Source organism: Astatotilapia calliptera, chromosome 1, assembly GCF_964374335.1.
Source record: "Astatotilapia calliptera chromosome 1, fAstCal68.1, whole genome shotgun sequence".
Lineage (NCBI taxonomy): Eukaryota > Metazoa > Chordata > Actinopteri > Cichliformes > Cichlidae > Astatotilapia > Astatotilapia calliptera.
Window position 1 is genome coordinate 23887850 of NC_137422.1, and position 17894 is coordinate 23905743.

Genomic DNA, 17894 nt, shown 5'->3' on the forward strand with positions numbered 1-17894 from the left:
ACGTTTTTGCTGCTAAAGGTGACTCAACAAATTATTGAATCATGTGGTTTCCTTAGTATTTCACAGGACTCCCTGCAGTCCTGTGAAATGCTACACTAAGTTAAAGTTTTCTTCACATGACTGTATATTGAAGCTACATTTTGACTTCATGCTGGGTTATAAATTCGTTAAATAATCAGTTGTCTTTATGTGTAAACTTGTGCAGGGTTTGTGCTCTTGATCCTGAATAATTCTACATAAAACCAAAGATGCTACTTTGTTGTTGCCTTTCACAAAATGTAATCAAAGTGAACTGAAAAGCCTCTTAAACACCTGGCTGTCTGCACCATCCCCTCATCCTGATTTCATTTTCCATTTTAGATATCAACACTGAGCCACTTTAGCTAATCTAAATTTCATATGATATGTTTAATACACCGCTAACCAGATTGCATCATTATCCATAATCTGCAAACCACGAAAAGTATGAGTGGCATGCAACGCAAACACTAACGGGGCAACCGTCCTGATTTAAATTCATGATGCACGTGCACATCTTCACATGCCTTTTTTGTGTTTGGATAAGTCAGATCAAAGTCTGTTTAAAAGGTGATCAGTGGTCCATTAACAACCTCATCACTTATCCATCTTCACTATTCAGGGAATCGCTTTACTTCTGGTACTTTCATCAGAAAGTGCTCTGAGCTCTGCAAACAAATCCTATAAATTCTCTGATCATTATTCATACACTTCAGGCTTTAAGAGGGGAGTTCCTAAAAATACCCCCACTTTTTTCTGTCTTTCACACATACACAGTATTTACATATGCATTTTATCCCACACACACACACACACACACACACACACACACACACACACACACACACACACACACACACACACACACACACACTTATAAGCTGCCCTCTCCTGCTCTCTCTCCTTCTTTTTTCCTCCATTTCTCTGCAGCACACAGCTCTGCAGTGAGGAGATAAAGTGTCTCCTTCTTCTTCTTCATCCTCATCGTCTGAGTCCCTTCCCCCAGCACACCAACTATCCTTCTTTGGGGTCCAAACCAGAGAGGGATAAGAACTACAGAATGAGGGGAAGGTGAGGAAAAGGGGGACAACAGTGCACTGCAGAACGAACAAACGAATTTAGGTGATTTAGTGGCCATTCAAGAACAGCTACTGCTGCTGCTGCTTGGATTGAAGCCAAGTACGTGTTTGATTGGCTGGGGAGACTGAGTTCCCCTCTCACCTGCACAGGTCGGGAAGATTGATGCTAAAGGGTGTGGGAGGTTGAGAGGGGAGGAGGTGATGGAAGGAAAGACAGATGGGTCATCTCAAAAGAAAAAGCAGTGGAGTAGGGATTTGTGAGAAAGGATGGCCCTCAGCCTTTCATTTTTATGAGTTCTTCCTCCTCCTCCTCAGGTGTGGTTGGACATTAATTTAACACTTTATCTGATCATTCACATTTCAGGGAGATGCAGGACTGGCAGAGACAGGCATGACATAGATGTGAGTAGACCCACTGGAGCCAGCAGGGCGCCCTGCTTTAGAATAAATTGTTTGATGTAATTTTCCCCTTGCGGGAGCAGCAGGATTGGCTGATGTATAATGATCCTTCTATGAAACCAGCAGCCTGGACGGCAGTTAATGGTGACTCATATACAAAGCCCAGAGGACCCCCCCCCCCCCCCCACACACACACACACACACACACTCTCTCTCTCCTCTTGTAATTGGTCTTCTGCTGTTGCTCTCCACGCGGTCGAGACGCCCCCGTGTGGCGCACAGCAGAAGCGCGGGCATCGCGGGTGGTTTAAAAGCCCCGGCTGAGGAGGCGCATCCCACAGACCCGAGGAACTCTACACCGGGAAAAGTTTACCTCCAACTACTGTGGACGACTTAAAGCTGGGAGAAACAGCAAAGATGGCAACTCAACCGCAGCAGCCGCCCCAACTGCACCTGGCTGAGCTGACCGCAGCGCAGTTCATCGACATCTGGAAGCATTTTGACGTAGACGGTCAGTGCGCTCAAGTGTCCGCCTGTCTAATGACTGTGGAACTAGCCATCGGATCAATTTGTGTTTATTACTAAACAGTAATTATGTAAAAGATGGGGTTGAAATTAGTGCATATAAGAGAATTTTGTGTCCAGCTAGAGTTGAAAACCTTTTGTGCGTTAAAAAAAAGAATTCAGCGACTGTAAAATGTAGTAAAAAATCTGCAGAATCAGTGCAGTAATGTCACAAACTGCAGTAAGAAAATTGAACTAATAGGTTACTATATATAGGATACATTTGTGATATGAGTAAACAGTTTTCCTGTTTTACTTAGTAAAATCCACCAGATTAAATCACTGTTGGTCATTTACGTTGTGACTTTATTTACTATAGAAATGTGTCAGGGGGTCTGCAGTGGATTGTAAAGTTGTGTTACGAAGAGGATGCTGACAAAGAGGGCGAAGGGAAAAAACAGATCAGAAGCAGTGAGACGAAGGGCTGAAAGATAGAAAAGAGAGAGTGAAGGGGAGATAGGGGAGAGAGCGATGTGGATGCAGAGGAGGGAGGGGGAAAGGGGTAGCAGGGTGGGGGATGGAGGGAGCGTGAAAAGGTAAGAGATGAGAGGATGCAAGAGTGAAGGAGTGTGTTTTTCTCTCTCTGGATTTTGTTGGGTGGAGCTTACAGTGAAGTGGAGAGTGGATGGTGTGTGTGTGTGTGTGTGTGTGTGTGTGTGTGTGTACTTGTTATGAGGATCAGTTTGAGTTTTAGACCACTGGATTGAGGACATGTTGGATGATCCTGTCTATCACAGCCCTCCACTTGCTTTTAGGGTTAAGGATATAAACAGGTTCAGGTTAGGGTCGATGTTAAAAGATGGCCATGTAAATGTGCCAGAATGCATGCTCACTGACAAACAGCCACTTATATAAGGGCCTTCATTAATGCAAGTGTTAATTTCATTTAATAAGATATAGGTATTTTTACTCTGGTCTGTATTTATCCATGTATATTGTTTTAGTGTGAGCTGTTGCATTGGAGAACAAGTGGAACTTTCTGTGTGGCATTTAAAGCACCAAAACAAGCAAACAAGCAAATAAAAACCTACCTTGAACTGTTGAGAGAGGTTTCAGGCCTATTTTCTACTAAGCAACCCAATCACTCTCCAGGAGAAAGTGACCATCTTCCCATGCCTCCATGAGGGGCTCATGTGTGAGCTGCAATGTTAGCTACAGTCATGTAAAAAACTAGTTACACCCTACCTGCTTTCATAGGAATATGAATATGCAGCTAGGTGCTGCTGATCAGGTGACCTTGATTAAATGCTTATATGAGGACGTCTGCTGGTCTGAAACATTCACGTGTGTTAGCACAATACCGCAATGTTCACAGGGGTAGACAAGGCTAGATGTCCAATGCTCAGAGAAACTGCAAAAGGCCCAGACTTTAGTGGCCCCAGTTAGCATGTTAAAAGTTAAACTAAAAAGCCAAACAAGTATGACTTTTTCGAATGGGTTGGCTGGACAAACTCTCTTCTCTCTAAAAAGAACGTTGCAGCACAGCTTAGGTCTGCAAAGTTGCATGTGAACAACCCACACAACTTCTGGAACAATGTCAATTGAAGCGGAAATGTTTGGCCATAATGCACAGCACTGTGTTTGGAGAAAACCAAACACAGCACATCAGCAAGAACACCTCAGACCAGCTGAAGCCACTGAGGTGTTCGTTGGCGGGGGTGACACGATGCCACTGATATGAATGAGCTTGTTAAACTTGTTACAGTCCAATAACTCCAGCCGTACTTACCTTGTTCATTTTGAATCTTTATTCCACTTCCCTCTGTTGTATTTGATGTCAACAGTTCTCTTTATCCAACACCATATCATGACAGCACAGCAGTCACAAACTGTTTGCTCCTTCCGAACAACAACACACCTGCCGCTAATTACGTGTGTCTACCTTAAATACATTCCCATAGACACACCATGTTGTAAAACACAAAAGGTGACCTCTAGCGGCATACATAAGGTACCAACATAAAAAATGGCTCCTACATCAGCCGTTAAGCATCATGGTGGAGGGGTGGTGATTTGGACTTGTTTTTGCAGCCACAAGATCTGAGCACCTTAAAGTCGTTGAGTTAACCATGAACTGCTCTGTATACCAAAGTATTCTAGAATCAAATGTGAGGCCATCTGTCCAGCAGCTAAAGCTTGGCCAAAATTGGGTCATGCAACAGAACTATGATCCCAAGCACAGCAACAAATCTGCAAGAGAATGGCTGCAAAAGTAAAGAATCAACGTGCAGCGATGGTCCAGTCAAAGTCAAGACTTCAACCTGATTGACGCCCCCTGGAGGTACCTTAGAAAAACTGCAACTGCTCACAACCGTCAATGCAGTGAAGCAACATTGTAAAGTGGGCCACAATGATAAACCCATACAGAAAACAATTACTTGAATGTATTTCTGTGACAGATGTTTCTACAGGAACAGTCCTGATCTTTAGAGGACTGCAGCTATACGCTTTCTTTGTTTTGTTTTGGGGATGTGGATAGTAGAAAGAAAATTCTCAGTGCAAGCACAATAGATTTTTTTGAGTATCTGGGTCATGATTTCAAGAAAAAGACCAGATTTTGAAATGCATTTTCAAACTTTGAAAATTACAAGGCAGGAGAAGGCAGACATCTCTACAGCCAGCATCTCCGAAACTGGACAGTTTGCACTAAAATGAATATGAATATAGCATAACTTGCATCACAGAGGAAAGCAATGATCAGTGTAATTAATTTTGAGGTAGACTTCATTATAAAATATCTTTAAAGTAACATTAAGTGCTCAAGGTGGAATGAAATTTTCAGTTTTTTATTTTAATTTCTAAGATTTGAAATGAAAACAAATCTTATTTTAGTCTATAAATGGATCAAAACTACAAAAGCTGTTATATCAGTTTCAAGGAATAAAAGTAAATAAAATTCCTAAGTTTAGTCTAAGTTTAGTTGATGCATATTTACAATTAGTGATATTATATCTGATATACAAATAGATATTTGTTTAACTGTGGGGCAGCTGAACTGCAGAAGAGTGCTTTCATCGCCCCACTTTGTTTCACGATGAGCCGATCCAGCTATACATATTTTCATTTTGCAACTTCAGTTGAAAGATTACCCTCTGAAGCCATTGAGAAAAAGTCATGACCTTTAGTTGTCCGATAAATTTGCAGTTTGTTTTCATCGAACAGCACAGCCTGACAGTACTGCAGTGGCCCACAGAGCTTTCACAATAAGCCTCACTGTAAATCCTGCTCCCTTTCAACACTTTAGCTCATTTTAACCCCAATTTGTTCCTAATCTAAGTTATTTTTGTGGCTTAACTGTGCCTGTAGAAGGAGAGGGTTAGGAGCAGCTCAGTAAAGGTGAGAAGTAATTAATTCCCCACTCCAAGATGGACTAAATTGCAAAAGTGAGAGAAATGAGTTAATCACAACCTCGACAGTCTGTTTTGGATGATATGTAGGCAGTGCGCTTTTGTTGACTGAAAGGGCATCAACAAATTCCTTTCTGTAGTGCAGCAAGGATTGTATTTACCAGACGGATGCAGTCACAGTGACACTAACCACTGGTTTGTAGATTCTTGTTTGGAGACCTCAAGTTAACCAGTTAGATTTTCTGAAAGCATATGTCATAGGTGAAAAGTGATAAACTGAGGACATTGCACTGGATGCTCAATCATGAGGTAGTCACATCCTAAAGTATATCCTGCTGTATTATAAATTCTACTCTAAATGGGACCATATTAATGCAAAATGAACATTGCTTTGCATTAAAGAAGATTTTAAACTCATGATTGGTACCACAAACTCACGGGGAAAATGTTTATTAAGTTCATAAATCACTGTCAAGTATGATTATTTTCTTATAGATTTTTATTAAATTGAACTCATTTTGTGAGTGCAAATGGTTGTTTGTCCCTGTGTGTTAGCCCTGCGACAGACTGGCGACCTGTCCAGGGTGTACCCTGCCTCTCGCCCTATGACAGCTGGGATAGGCTCCAGCGCCCCCCGCGACCCTGAAAAGGATAAGCGGAAGCAAATGGATGGATGGATGGATGGATGGATGAACTCATTTTTTTAAACCAGAGGAGCTGCCCCCTGTTGGTCATTAAAAAAAACAACAGCCGGGTTTCACTTTTCAGACCCGGTGACTTTATCCATCTTTGATATAAAGTGTATCTGACAGAAGACTTTGCTTTGCAGGGAATTAAACACAAAGAATGAATCATATATTCCTCTTTGTCATACAAACAAAAACAACTCATACAGCTGATACTGCAGCATGTGGAGCCTCATGTGGGTTTGTGTTCACACCTAGGGGTGAAACACTCAGGTGCCCTCTCTGAGAAATCTGTTTCCCACATGACCCTCTTTTGTCATCTTTAGTCATCGTGCATCAGCTGAATTGTTTCCGAGGTGTCACTGAGCAATCAGCAGTTGAGCTGTGTTTTTGTTTGGGGAGAGAAAGGACTGCATCTGCTCAGTGTGCAGTGGTGCGCTCCATGTGACAGCTGAGATTCGGACTGCAACATAAACTCTGGCAGCGGGCGCCGATGAGCTGAGAGGTGTTGCTTATGTAGGCGCGGGGCGCAGACATATGATAGAAATATCACCACAGATTATGCGCTCTTTTCCAACCTCCTTAGCATCCACCCATTCACTTTCTTTGCTGGGAGGCTATCACATCTGGCAAAAGGTTAAAGGCAGTGGACACCCTGGCTTGAGCACCACTCCACCACAAGGCCAGCACAGAGAGAAAAACTGCCACGATCAATTTAAATTAACCAGTTCTGAAAGATAGTGGGAAGAAACAAGCACCCACTCACGCACATAGAGAACGCACAACATCCACATACAAACGCTCAAATCGACTCTTTTCACTATGAGACAACTCTGTACCATATCATTTAATAAAATGTATTAAAATAAGGATTCCTCCTTATTTTAATACATTTTATTTTAATACCAAAGATATTTTTTGTTTTTTGGACATTTTATCTTTGCTTGTTCGTTCACTCGTTCAGTTATTTATCTATACAAGTAATAGTGTGATGCAAAAATTAATGGTCAGACTGTTGACCCTTTCTCCTGACATCTTGATGACCAGATGATTTTTATAGCTTAAATTCTGCAATTTAAAAGCTCTCTATCATTAATTTGCACTTTGATAGAGATTATGGTCGTCCAGCCATTTTACCATTTAAATCCCAGCCTCTTAGAAACAGTAAAAAATAAAGGGAATCTCAACTGAACATCACTATCTGCTGAACCGAGGCTGTGTAGTTTTTGCATGTTGTATCTTTTGGGGTTTTTTGCACCCAAAGCTTTGTAATCTTTCTCTGAAAAACTGACATGTTTATGTCGAAACATCGGCTCACCCATAGCCCAGATGGAGACATGGAGCACCTATCAGATAAAGTGTCCAAATAATGCTGGGCACCGAGATGAGAGGAAGGGAGGGAGGGACGAAGGGAGGGAGAAAACGATCAAAAAGGAAGGGAGATGAGAGAATAAGAGATTAAGACAGGAGCAGAGTGCATCTCTGCATTTTACTCTGTTTTATTTGAAATAACCTTTACATCGATGTCTATTTTTGCAACATAAAAAGCAACCCCTCCCCCCTTGGTATAGTACACAGATGGGACTCATTCTTATGATTAAAAAGAGACTGGGGAGTGTAATTTATGTTACCCTGTTAGTGGAACTTGCAGGCAAACCAGTGAAGTAAATTATTGTGTTAAATTATCTCGGGTCATGTGATCGTCATAAGAAGCACAAACCCAGACAGAGGGACAGGATGCCCCAATAAGCATCAATCTGACCGAACACTTTCACCCTCTTAGGCAAGAAAACGAAGCGCTCATTATGCTGCTTACACTCTGGCAGCGCTTGACTGTTCTTTTATTTATTTCAGCATGACACTGAATCGCCACACAGCTAAATGTCAGCTTAGCATGACCTTGTTTTTGTGTAACATACCTCTCCAGTTCATCAGAGTAAGTTTTACTTCTGTAGAGATGATATAGCAGCTGGTCATCTTATTTCCCAGTGTGGACGTCCTCCAGGATTCACTCATATCTTGTCCAGTGGTCATCCAGAGTTTTATTCAGATTTTTGTGCTGATTTGATGGATGGGCCAGCCAAATATATTTAGAGAGTGATTTTGGTGAAGCTGTGGGCATGTACAGGCTCCATATACACTCCTGTGAACTGCTTACTGGGGTAAGAGGACTTGAGACCGAACTAGAGCTCAATGTTTGGCGGCTGTTGCCAAATTTAAAGAACCCCTGGTGACCTTTAATCACTCATCCACATCTGAGTCTTTAATTAAACTTTTGAACAGTCAACAAAACTTGAGGCGACTTAAAAGCCTCATAACATCATTTGTGCCAAACTAATTTTGTTCCTCTGATGCGCCGCAGGAAATGGTTACATTGAAGGGAAGGAGTTAGAAAACTTCTTCAGCGAGCTGGAGAATACAAGACGAGGAGCAGGGATGGTGAGTGTGTTTACTCTTTGTACATCCATCAGTTTATTTTCTTCCACTTGTCCAATTCAGGGTTGTGGGGGTGTTGAAAAATTTGTCCCAGCCGTCATAGGGCAAGAGGCAAAGTACACCTTGGAAAGGTCGCCAGTCGATCATCAAGAGACAGACAGCCATTTACGCTCCTATACACACACCTACAGTCAATATAGAATCACCAATTAACCTAAGGTGCATGTCTTTGGAGAGAAATGGAGGCAAACTCCACATAGAAAGAGCCTGAATTTGAACCCAGGAAACCTGAAGCTTCTTGTTGTGAGGCAACAGCGCTGACCACTGCACAACCGTTTTGCCCTAATCAGTTAATATAAATGGACAACTTGCCTATCGCTCAGCTTCAAGTGAAGTGAAGTCAAAATTTATCCCTGTATCATATCAGTTGATCAAAGTGCTGTACAGGCTGTTATATTATATAGAACAGTCACTAAATTAAAAATAAATATGAACTATAAAATAAAATTGGTTAAAAAAAAGAAAAATCCTCAAATAAAAAAATATTAGAAGTAAATTGCACAATAAAAAAAATATCACAAGGTGCTTTATATTGCAAGCTAAAAACACTACAATAATACAGAGAAAACCCCTGTAATCAGATGAGCTCCTGTAGCCTTTATATGTGCAAAATCTGCGTCACTTTATCACGAGAACGTGCATGTATTAATTTGGTGATACAGAAAATGTATAAATGTTCTTATGCTTGATGCTGATGTGCTACAAAGTGTATTTTACTCTGTTAGAATTTCAGCTATTCGAACACAAAATACACAACAAGAATACCCGTTCAGTCACTAAAATTACTTTCACATTGATACTAAAAACGAAACAAACTAAAGTGATTCTCACATTTCCTTCAGTACAAGACTGAGGTATGGTAACATTTTAAAGTTGAAATGTATCCAGTTTAAGGTTTCAGAGCTCTAATGTGCTGCTGCCACCTCAGAAATAAACACCACCATTAAGAGTGCATTCAATTATAATTGAATTAAAATCTTTGTTCATGCAATAAATCCCAAGATAAATGATTCTCTCCAGCATTTATCTAATGGCTTATTTATAAAAATGTTGCATTATATTTTTTTACCACCATTTTATTCATCATTATCATCATCATCTGATAATGTCTCAGATTGGAGTGGGTGGCACTCATAGGGATCATTTTGTGCAGATCAAGAGACATATGGCCACTTTTTATGCTTCTTCTACCCTCTGCAAAGGCAGAGCTTGTAAACCTAAAAGTATTCCACTGAAAGCCCCAAAATCATGTATTTATTTTTAGCCCATGATGTGCGGGGCTTAGAATAAAGAGGTTGAGAGCTGGAGGAAGAGAGCTGTCTATTTTCAGATTGTGGTGTTTTGTTCTGTTTTCAAGAGTAATGCCCATTACTAAACCTTACTCTATAAGAGTAACCTTTCATATATTTCATATATCTTGATAAGTGTAATTCGATGTGTTTGCAGGATCCCTCACACGCCACATTCAAAGAAAAGATGAAAGAGTTCATGGCCAGCTTTGACAAGAATTCTGATGGGAGAATTGAGATGTCAGAGGTGAGAACAATTTATTTTCTTACAAACTTTTTATCCAGCCTCATTCATCCTCTTCTGTTCCCTGTTTGTCTTCACTGTGAACGGCAATTGTTTATATGAAGCCTACATTTCAAATGCTTCCCACTCTGTAACTACAAACCAATAACATAAAATATGTGATGTTGGTTAATAATCTTCCCATTTCTTCATGTATCACTCTGCAGTTGGCTCAGATTCTGCCCACAGAAGAAAACTTCCTGATCTGTTTCAGAGAGTTTGTTGGATCCAGTTCTGAATTCATGGCAGTAAGTTGGCATATATACACATCTGTGTCCCAGGCTTTAACTGTTGATATGCAGCGAGCACTCTTACATAACCCTACAAATTTGGTCAGCCAAGCTCATATTCTTATCCAAAGCCATTCAGCTGAATGTAAAGAATTAGCCTCCTTCCTTCTGTGCTTCTTTTGAAGTCCCATATTTTGGAGGGAAAGTTGCTCAGTGACTAATAAATCTTAGTGAGCTGTGAAATTTGCTCACAATCGCCTCAAGTCCGTGTGCCATTACAGCCCGTCCTGTGGGACGCCCGTTCAGCTGACTCACATTTCCTTTAATTTTCCTCCCAAGTTAGGACACCTGTTTCGTACAGAGACAATCCACTAGGTGTGAATTGTTAATTAGAACCCTGGATACTCATAAAATAGTCGATATTGTCCTAAAAACTGCTGTGTTTGAGATCTAGGTCACACTCACGCCTGGCAGCAGAATGACATCACTGATGTGCATAAATTCTCTTTGGCCATTTTGATGAATAGTTGAAATAACCTAAAATTAGAAGCAATTAGTAAATAGAGTAAATAGTTATCTGATGACTCTGAGCCTGAAAAGCATCTTTATATCACCTATAATGGATTAATTACATTGAAGGAGTTTTTCCAGAGATATTTTAACACCTTGTGCTTAATAAAGCAGAGATTTCCTGTTTGAGAGAAAACATCTGGTGAGCTTAAATTGTAAATAAACTGTACAAACACACACTTGATGTGTGCTACTTTAGAAGGTTTTTAGTGGTGCGATGTTCAGGCTGTTCTGTGTGTTAAAGCTATTCTCAGATAGCCATACATTATGAATGGAGCACAGCTTTGTGCAGGGGAAACGCAGAGCGCGCTGGAGGACTTTTAGGTATCCATCTTTGATGAGGTCTTTCACAGAGTCAACATTTACACAGTGTTTGGTTTTACTTGAGTTTTTATGAGTGTGTAAAGATTTAGTTTTATTATTTTACTGTCAAAGTGGTTAAAGATGATATGGTGTTTTCTGAAAACATTATTCTTGTCCGACAGGCCTGGCGGAAGTATGACACTGACCGCAGTGGATACATTGAATCGAATGAGCTGAAGGTAAATCACAAATAAAGCAAAAATAAATGTAGTATCATTATGCAGATGGACCGTTTTGTTGGTTTTGTTCATGCATTTTAGAAATCTTCTCTGCAAACCATTTTCTTCAGACTCTAGGTAAATGTGACCCAGTGTGTGACCCTATGTAGTCTTCGTCATGGACTATCCATGTATGTAATCCTAAACAGATTGAGTGGCTCCATCTCTGCGTGCAGACACGCTTTGCTGCATCCACATAAAAGCATTAATTCAAACTTTAGGTCTTTTCCTCCTGATTCAGGCCTACACAACACTTCTAATTATAAATGAAACAGCAAAAGATGACTTCAGTAGTCTCTATGTGTGCTACTATACAGCTTATTGCTGCATGGGGCAGTGATCTGTGCAGTAAATTCAAATTCATCACTATGGCTGCTGTATTGCCCCTACATGTGATAATAACTAATTAATATCACATGTAGGGGCAATTTACATAGACACGCCAGTATTTAAGACATATTTAGAAAATGCTTTGACTAGTTACACATGTCATTTTCCTTTCACAACCAAAAGGCAGCAGTAAGTAGATAATATGTGGAGTGTGACTGGCTGTGCAGCGAATACACTAAACTAATCTGTCCTTGGTTGAGATGATTCATTTCTGTATGTTACGCTGTTGGAAGAATCGGTGCTACTGATTGAACTACTCTGAAACTGCACATGGACATGACGCACTCCATTAAAAATTCTGTCATGTGAAAAACAAAACCTCAACTTGAAAACAAATACTCAGCTTGCTCATCTAATCAGTGGCTGAGGTGGTTATTTTGTTCTCACTTCAGGGTTTCCTGTCAGACCTGCTGAAGAAGGCGAACAGAAACTATGAAGACAAGAAGCTTAATGAATACACGCAGACGATTGTGAGTGCCACGAGGCAAAGATTGCAAACATTGCAGCCCATTAGCACAGAATAACCCTGTATTGCTGTGGGCTAAACACTTAACTGCCACATTTAAGCTCCCTTGAGTAGTTAATATGTGATACATTACTTCAATAAATTCCCTGTTAATTTTCTTTCTGTGTAGCTAAATATGTTTGATCTTAATGGCGATGGGAAGCTGGGCCTCTCTGAGATGGCCAGGTGAGTGTCGTCTTTGTGTTATTTGTATGTTAGGAACATTTTTAAAACTTTTCTTTAAGGACATCGTTCATATGTCTGTGTTTCACCACAGGCTCTTGCCGGTCCAGGAAAATTTCCTGCTGAAGTTCCAGGTAAGATTATGCTTATAAGCGACAAAAGCCTGTTCCTTCAGATCCCGTCAGTTCTTGTTGATGTGAATAAGTCAGAAGCTGAAGAGCTCTCCAGAGATTCAGAACAAAATTATATATGATAGCTAAATATATGATAGTCTAAGTTCCCCTCCTGCAGCCAGATGGGCTCCATGTTTCTTGGAGTATTGAGATGGGATTTCTAGGATGAACATCTTTCTCTGTGAATGCCTGACTGAGCTGGGATTTTGTAAACCACTGAGGCAGTCCAGCCAGGCAGATAAGACCTGTCTGGCAGGACAACAACGTTGGTCAGGTACAGTCACGTAAGAAAGAAAGGTTTCACAGGAAGAGGCTTAGCAGCTAGGTGCTGCTAATCAAATCTGCTTGATTAATTGATCATCGGGAAGTGTCAGCAACGCTATACAAAAAAAAACAAAAAAAACAGAGGTTTTGGCAGTTCACTGGTCTGTAGCACATCTGTAGCACTCAGATGTGTGTTAATACATCTCCACAAACTCACATAAAAACCCAAAACCCACATCACAGACTCTACAGACTTCAGTTAGCACGCTAAGTGTTAAAGTTTGTGACAGAGAAAAAAGAACAAGTGTGGCCTGTTTGGCAGGGTTTCCAGCAAAAAGCTTCTTCTCTCTAAAAAAAAAAGAAAAAAATGGCAGCACATTTTATGTCTTCAACGTTACATCTGAACGAACCACTAGACTTCCAGAACAATGTCTTTTGGACACTTGCATGTCAGCACAAACACCTCATACCACCTGTCAGTGCAGTGGTGGTTGAGGATTGATGATTTTGGTTTGTTTTGCTGCCACAGGACCTAGGCACCTTGGAGTCAATGAGTAGACTATGAACACATCTATATACCAAAGTGATCTAGAGTCGGATGTGAAGCCATCTGTCTGACAGCTAAAGCTTGGCCCAAAGTGAGTTATGCAAGAGGACAATGATCCCAAACACAGCAGCAAATCTACAACAGAAGGGCTGAAAAAGGAAAAAAATCAACGTGTTACAGTGACCCAGTTAAAGCCGAGACTCTGACCTGCTTGAAAAGCTGAAGAAGTCTGTTACGTAACACTTATTAGCAGGTGTCTGTGTGAACCTTTAACTCCTTGTCACTCCTGGGAACATTCACCACTGTTCCAGGTTTTCTCCATTTGTTGATAACGGCCCTCATTGTGGTTCAGTAGAGTCTCAAAGCCTTAGAAATGGCTTTATAACCCTTTCCAGGCTTTGTTTCTCAGCTCTTCTTGGGCTCTTCTAGCCTGCTTCAGGGTCTATTTAAGTCACGTCTTGACTATACAGGTCTGGCTCAGGTGTGGTGAGTGAAACTGAACCCAGCTTTCCAAAAAAATGTGGTTAATCACAGTTAACTCATTATTTTACAAACGGGGGAACACTTTCTCACACAGCAGATTGGATAGATTTTTCCCTTTAGTATTTACTCAGGTTATTTTTGTCTAGTGTTTAGTTTTTTGATTATCTGGATCATGTAAGTGTGACAAATATGCAAAAAAAAAAAGACATCAGGAAGAGGTGAAATACTTGTAAACAGCACTGTAGAAGATTATTATTAAAAAAAAGAAACATGACCTCTGTGTGTATAGGTTTCACCTTCCATTCCACATATACATCCCATGTGTACCATGTCATGATATGTACAGCTGACTTGTGAGGGCAGATCTGCAATTTCTTTCGGACAGAGGATTAGTCTGTCTGCTGAGGATTAACTGAACTCTAGTCCCAGTTATCATAATCTACATGGATTAATATCGGTTCTGGATCTGGTGGGGCTTTTACCGCTCTCTAGAAATACCCATCAGTTTCTAACAAATTTCACTCCTCTCTGTTTTTCTCTTACACACAGGGTATCAGACTCACAGTTAAGGAGTTTGACTCCATCTTCACTTTCTACGATCAGGTGAAAACAGCATGTCCCTCAGCTTCTTCCGTCATAGTTTATATTCCCTTCCTGTGTATTATGCATGGTGTGTGGTACCTAAACAGATGTGTGCAGCTGTGCTAGCAGCTTTGTAAAGCTGTACTGGAGCTAGTTGCTCAGATCAGAATGCTAACACCCTTACGGATAACTCTGAATATCTTACATTGTCAAGTGCTTGATGATTTTGTTTTGCTCTCTACTATAAATGTCACCCTCATGGGGATTGGTGGAAAACTGAGGATCAAATAATTCTGGATCATCATCACGGCCAAATGTCTTGGCAGTCTATATAATGTCATGGATTTGGGGATAGAAACACTAGTCAAAGATCCACATGTCACTGCAGGGATTAATAAAATCATTTTGATTTGATTATCATACAGAGTATCTGTGAAATACTTTCTAAACAAACACACTGGGTCAGACATGGGACACGCTGGGGAGATTATGCCTCTCAGCTGGCTCAGGAGCGTATCTGTGTTGCCCTGGAAGAGCTGGAGGCTGTGACCAGCGATAAAAGGGTCTGGGCATCCCTGCTTAGGCTGCTGCTCCTGTGACCCGGGCCCAGATCAGTGGTAGAAAGTGGATAGTTTTAGTTCTGCTATCATCTTGGGAATTTCAGTCTTTTGTTCTGCTTTAGTACAGAATGAATTACTTAAAAAACAAATTAATAGTGTGATGTAAAAAGCATCTGTCCTAATTAACAAAGAGGTGAGGTCTTAGTGTCTCAGTCTTAGCCTCAAAGAATCGCTGTGAGTGTTGATGAAGGGTGTACTGGCCGGTGTAGATGGATGGAGACGGCTGCAACTCCTTGGCAATACTGGTAAGTCTGGATAACAGGTAAGCACAGCAGAGCCAGGACCCAGGAAAAAGAGGAAGACATGGAGTCAAAGTGCCTCATACAAATGAGGGAGACGAACAATTTGACGGAGTTCTGCTGTCCTTCTAGCTACTATTCAGGATAATGTGATTGAACACAGGTGTAGATGGCTCCCAGTGGAGGCCATGCCCGAAGGCAGACTGAGGAAAACGTCAGCTTACTTCACCACCTGCACAGAAAAAGAAAAGAAAAGAAAAAGAAAATTTAATACATTGGATGTCCTAATTATGTTTTTGTGAAAAATCTTGCAAAAGTAATTGAAGTGTACTATTTTTTGTGTTGTTTAAAGGTTTCATTAGAATATCAGGCAGTTTGGCATATTTAGTGCAGTATTTTGGGGAAGATTACAGCAGGCTGTGGCTTACATGGTCAATGTTTGGATGTACATCAAGGGCAGCAGACATCAGTTTATATTTAAGGTCATGATTAGATTCACTCACTGAATTCAAATTTTTTGCTTTACAGCGTCAAATTGTGGAAAATCAGCCGAATAGCTCATGAAACATCTGCGTATATCTTGTTTAATTCAGTGGGATTATTCACAGCGTGCACACTAAGAAACTCACAAAACAAGTTGTTATGTGACTTATTTCTAAGCAGTTTTTTCCCCTATGCTGCACCTCTACACCTGATCCTCGGGTTCCCTCACCTGCTTCGATCCCTGCTTTTAGGAGAACTTTTCCTTGTCTGTATAATTCAGACCTCCTCTCTTGTCTCATCCACCAGGATGGTAACGGATGTATTGATGAGCAGGAGCTCGATGCTCTGCTGAAGGACCTCTGTGACAAGAACAAAATGGTAATGAATAGTCAGCCTATTGATTAATCAGTTCAGGTTACTTGTCTACTTGCTAAATATAGAGCAGAGATGAGATTGCTGTAGTGTAGAGTATGCTTATCCGCTGACTCGGTGTGCCCGTGTCATTTATGGCAGGACGTGGACTCAACCGGACTGGAGGATTACAAGAAGAGCATCATGGCTCTATCAGATGGAGGGAAACTGTACCGCACTGAGATGGAGATCGTCCTCTGCCGGGACTCCATGCTGTGACTCCTCTGCCTGGGACTCCTCCCCCCACTGCCTCCTCCTTCCTACCTCCTGATGTAACCTGCTGCATGTATGACCCCCAGCCTCGCTACACCACTTAGAGTGAAGACAAAAACGCTCCTGAAAGCACAGTGTACTGCAGCCCTGCTGTTTAGTCTTTGTACCATCAGAGTTTCTTCTTCTTCTTTTCTAAACATGCAGTTCAATAGTGAGACAGCTAGCAATGACTAAAGGAATATATTGAGTATTTATTCATTTGATGTCCCGTTTTTGATATGCGTTTCTATTTTTAAATTAATTTCTGTCGACATATGTTCCCCTCCTGTTGAATTCAAGTTGAATGCTTCTGTTGAATTTGTTTATTTATTTCAAACTCATTCACCATTTATTATTATGAGCTTGTTTTATTTGATGAGGCTTGTACTGTTTACTAAAGATATTACCGAAAGAATGAATAAATATAACATGACAGCTCTTGTCCCAGTTATTCACTCGCATCAAAGGAAGTCCCACCAGTGCATAAATACTGTTTTGTTACACATCAGCTAGCAGGGGGCTTGTTTCCACTGTGCCACAGCTGCCGCAGTAAGACGTTGATGTAGTCTGTTCTCACTCCTAGTGTCTCGTGGCGAGTACAACTGCAGGACAGATGCCCAGAGCAAGAGTGTTTTCTCCAGAGCACTCCACCTTCACTTTCTAATCTCCTGGTACCAGAAAGTGTGATGTAAAAAGAGCTTGTGCTACTCCATTTTTTATAGAGGAGAGCCTCAGAGGCACCAGTCTTTGAGATGAAGTCAGCAGAGGAAGACGAGCCAGAATACGAACAACAAAACAGCAGTAGGATGATTGCCTCGCTCTTTCTGAAACAGATAAGATAAGATAAGATAAGATAACCTTTATTAGTCCCACACGTGGGAAATTTGTTTTGTCACAGCAGGAAGTGGACAGTGCAAAAGTTATGAGGCAAAAATTAGAATACAATAAGAATAAATACAGTACACAACTGTACAGAATAGAATAAAATAAAATACTATATACAGTAGAATAAAATAAAATAAATATACAATAAGATAAAAATAGAATACAAATACAAATACTATATACAACTGAGTAAAAATACAACGATGACAGAAAGGATTATAGCAAAAACCTGGTATAATGCAGCAAAATATAAGAAATGATTGGTGATGTTAGTTAACTGGAACATAGTCTCCACCACAAAAGTGATCTTCCAGATATTTTCTATAGATTATGTG

The 17894-nt window shown here is 40.7% G+C and overlaps 1 protein-coding gene across 1 annotated transcript; it reads left to right on the plus strand.

Annotated features, from left to right (window-relative positions):
• The first annotated feature begins 1779 nt into the window (after positions 1-1779).
• On the plus strand, positions 1780-17109 carry LOC113023356 (calretinin-like). The gene is made up of 11 exons (XM_026169371.2): positions 1780-2007; positions 8456-8532; positions 10036-10125; positions 10329-10409; positions 11447-11503; positions 12325-12402; positions 12568-12623; positions 12715-12754; positions 14637-14690; positions 16318-16389; positions 16525-17109. The coding sequence occupies exons 1-11, from the start codon at positions 1914-1916 to the stop codon at positions 16639-16641; spliced, it is 816 nt and encodes a 271-aa protein (XP_026025156.1). The 5' UTR covers positions 1780-1913; the 3' UTR covers positions 16642-17109.
• The last annotated feature ends 785 nt before the right edge of the window (positions 17110-17894 follow it).

Bases quoted from the DNA above. Each gene is read 5' to 3' on its own strand.
- LOC113023356 (XM_026169371.2), top strand. From the start codon at position 1,914: ATGGCAACTCAACCGCAGCAGCCGCCCCAACTGCACCTGGCTGAGCTG. The intron at 8,533-10,035 runs GTGAGTGTGTTT...ATGTGTTTGCAG, and splicing joins CAAGACGAGGAGCAGGGATG to GATCCCTCACACGCCACATT. The intron at 11,504-12,324 runs GTAAATCACAAA...TTCTCACTTCAG, and splicing joins TTGAATCGAATGAGCTGAAG to GGTTTCCTGTCAGACCTGCT.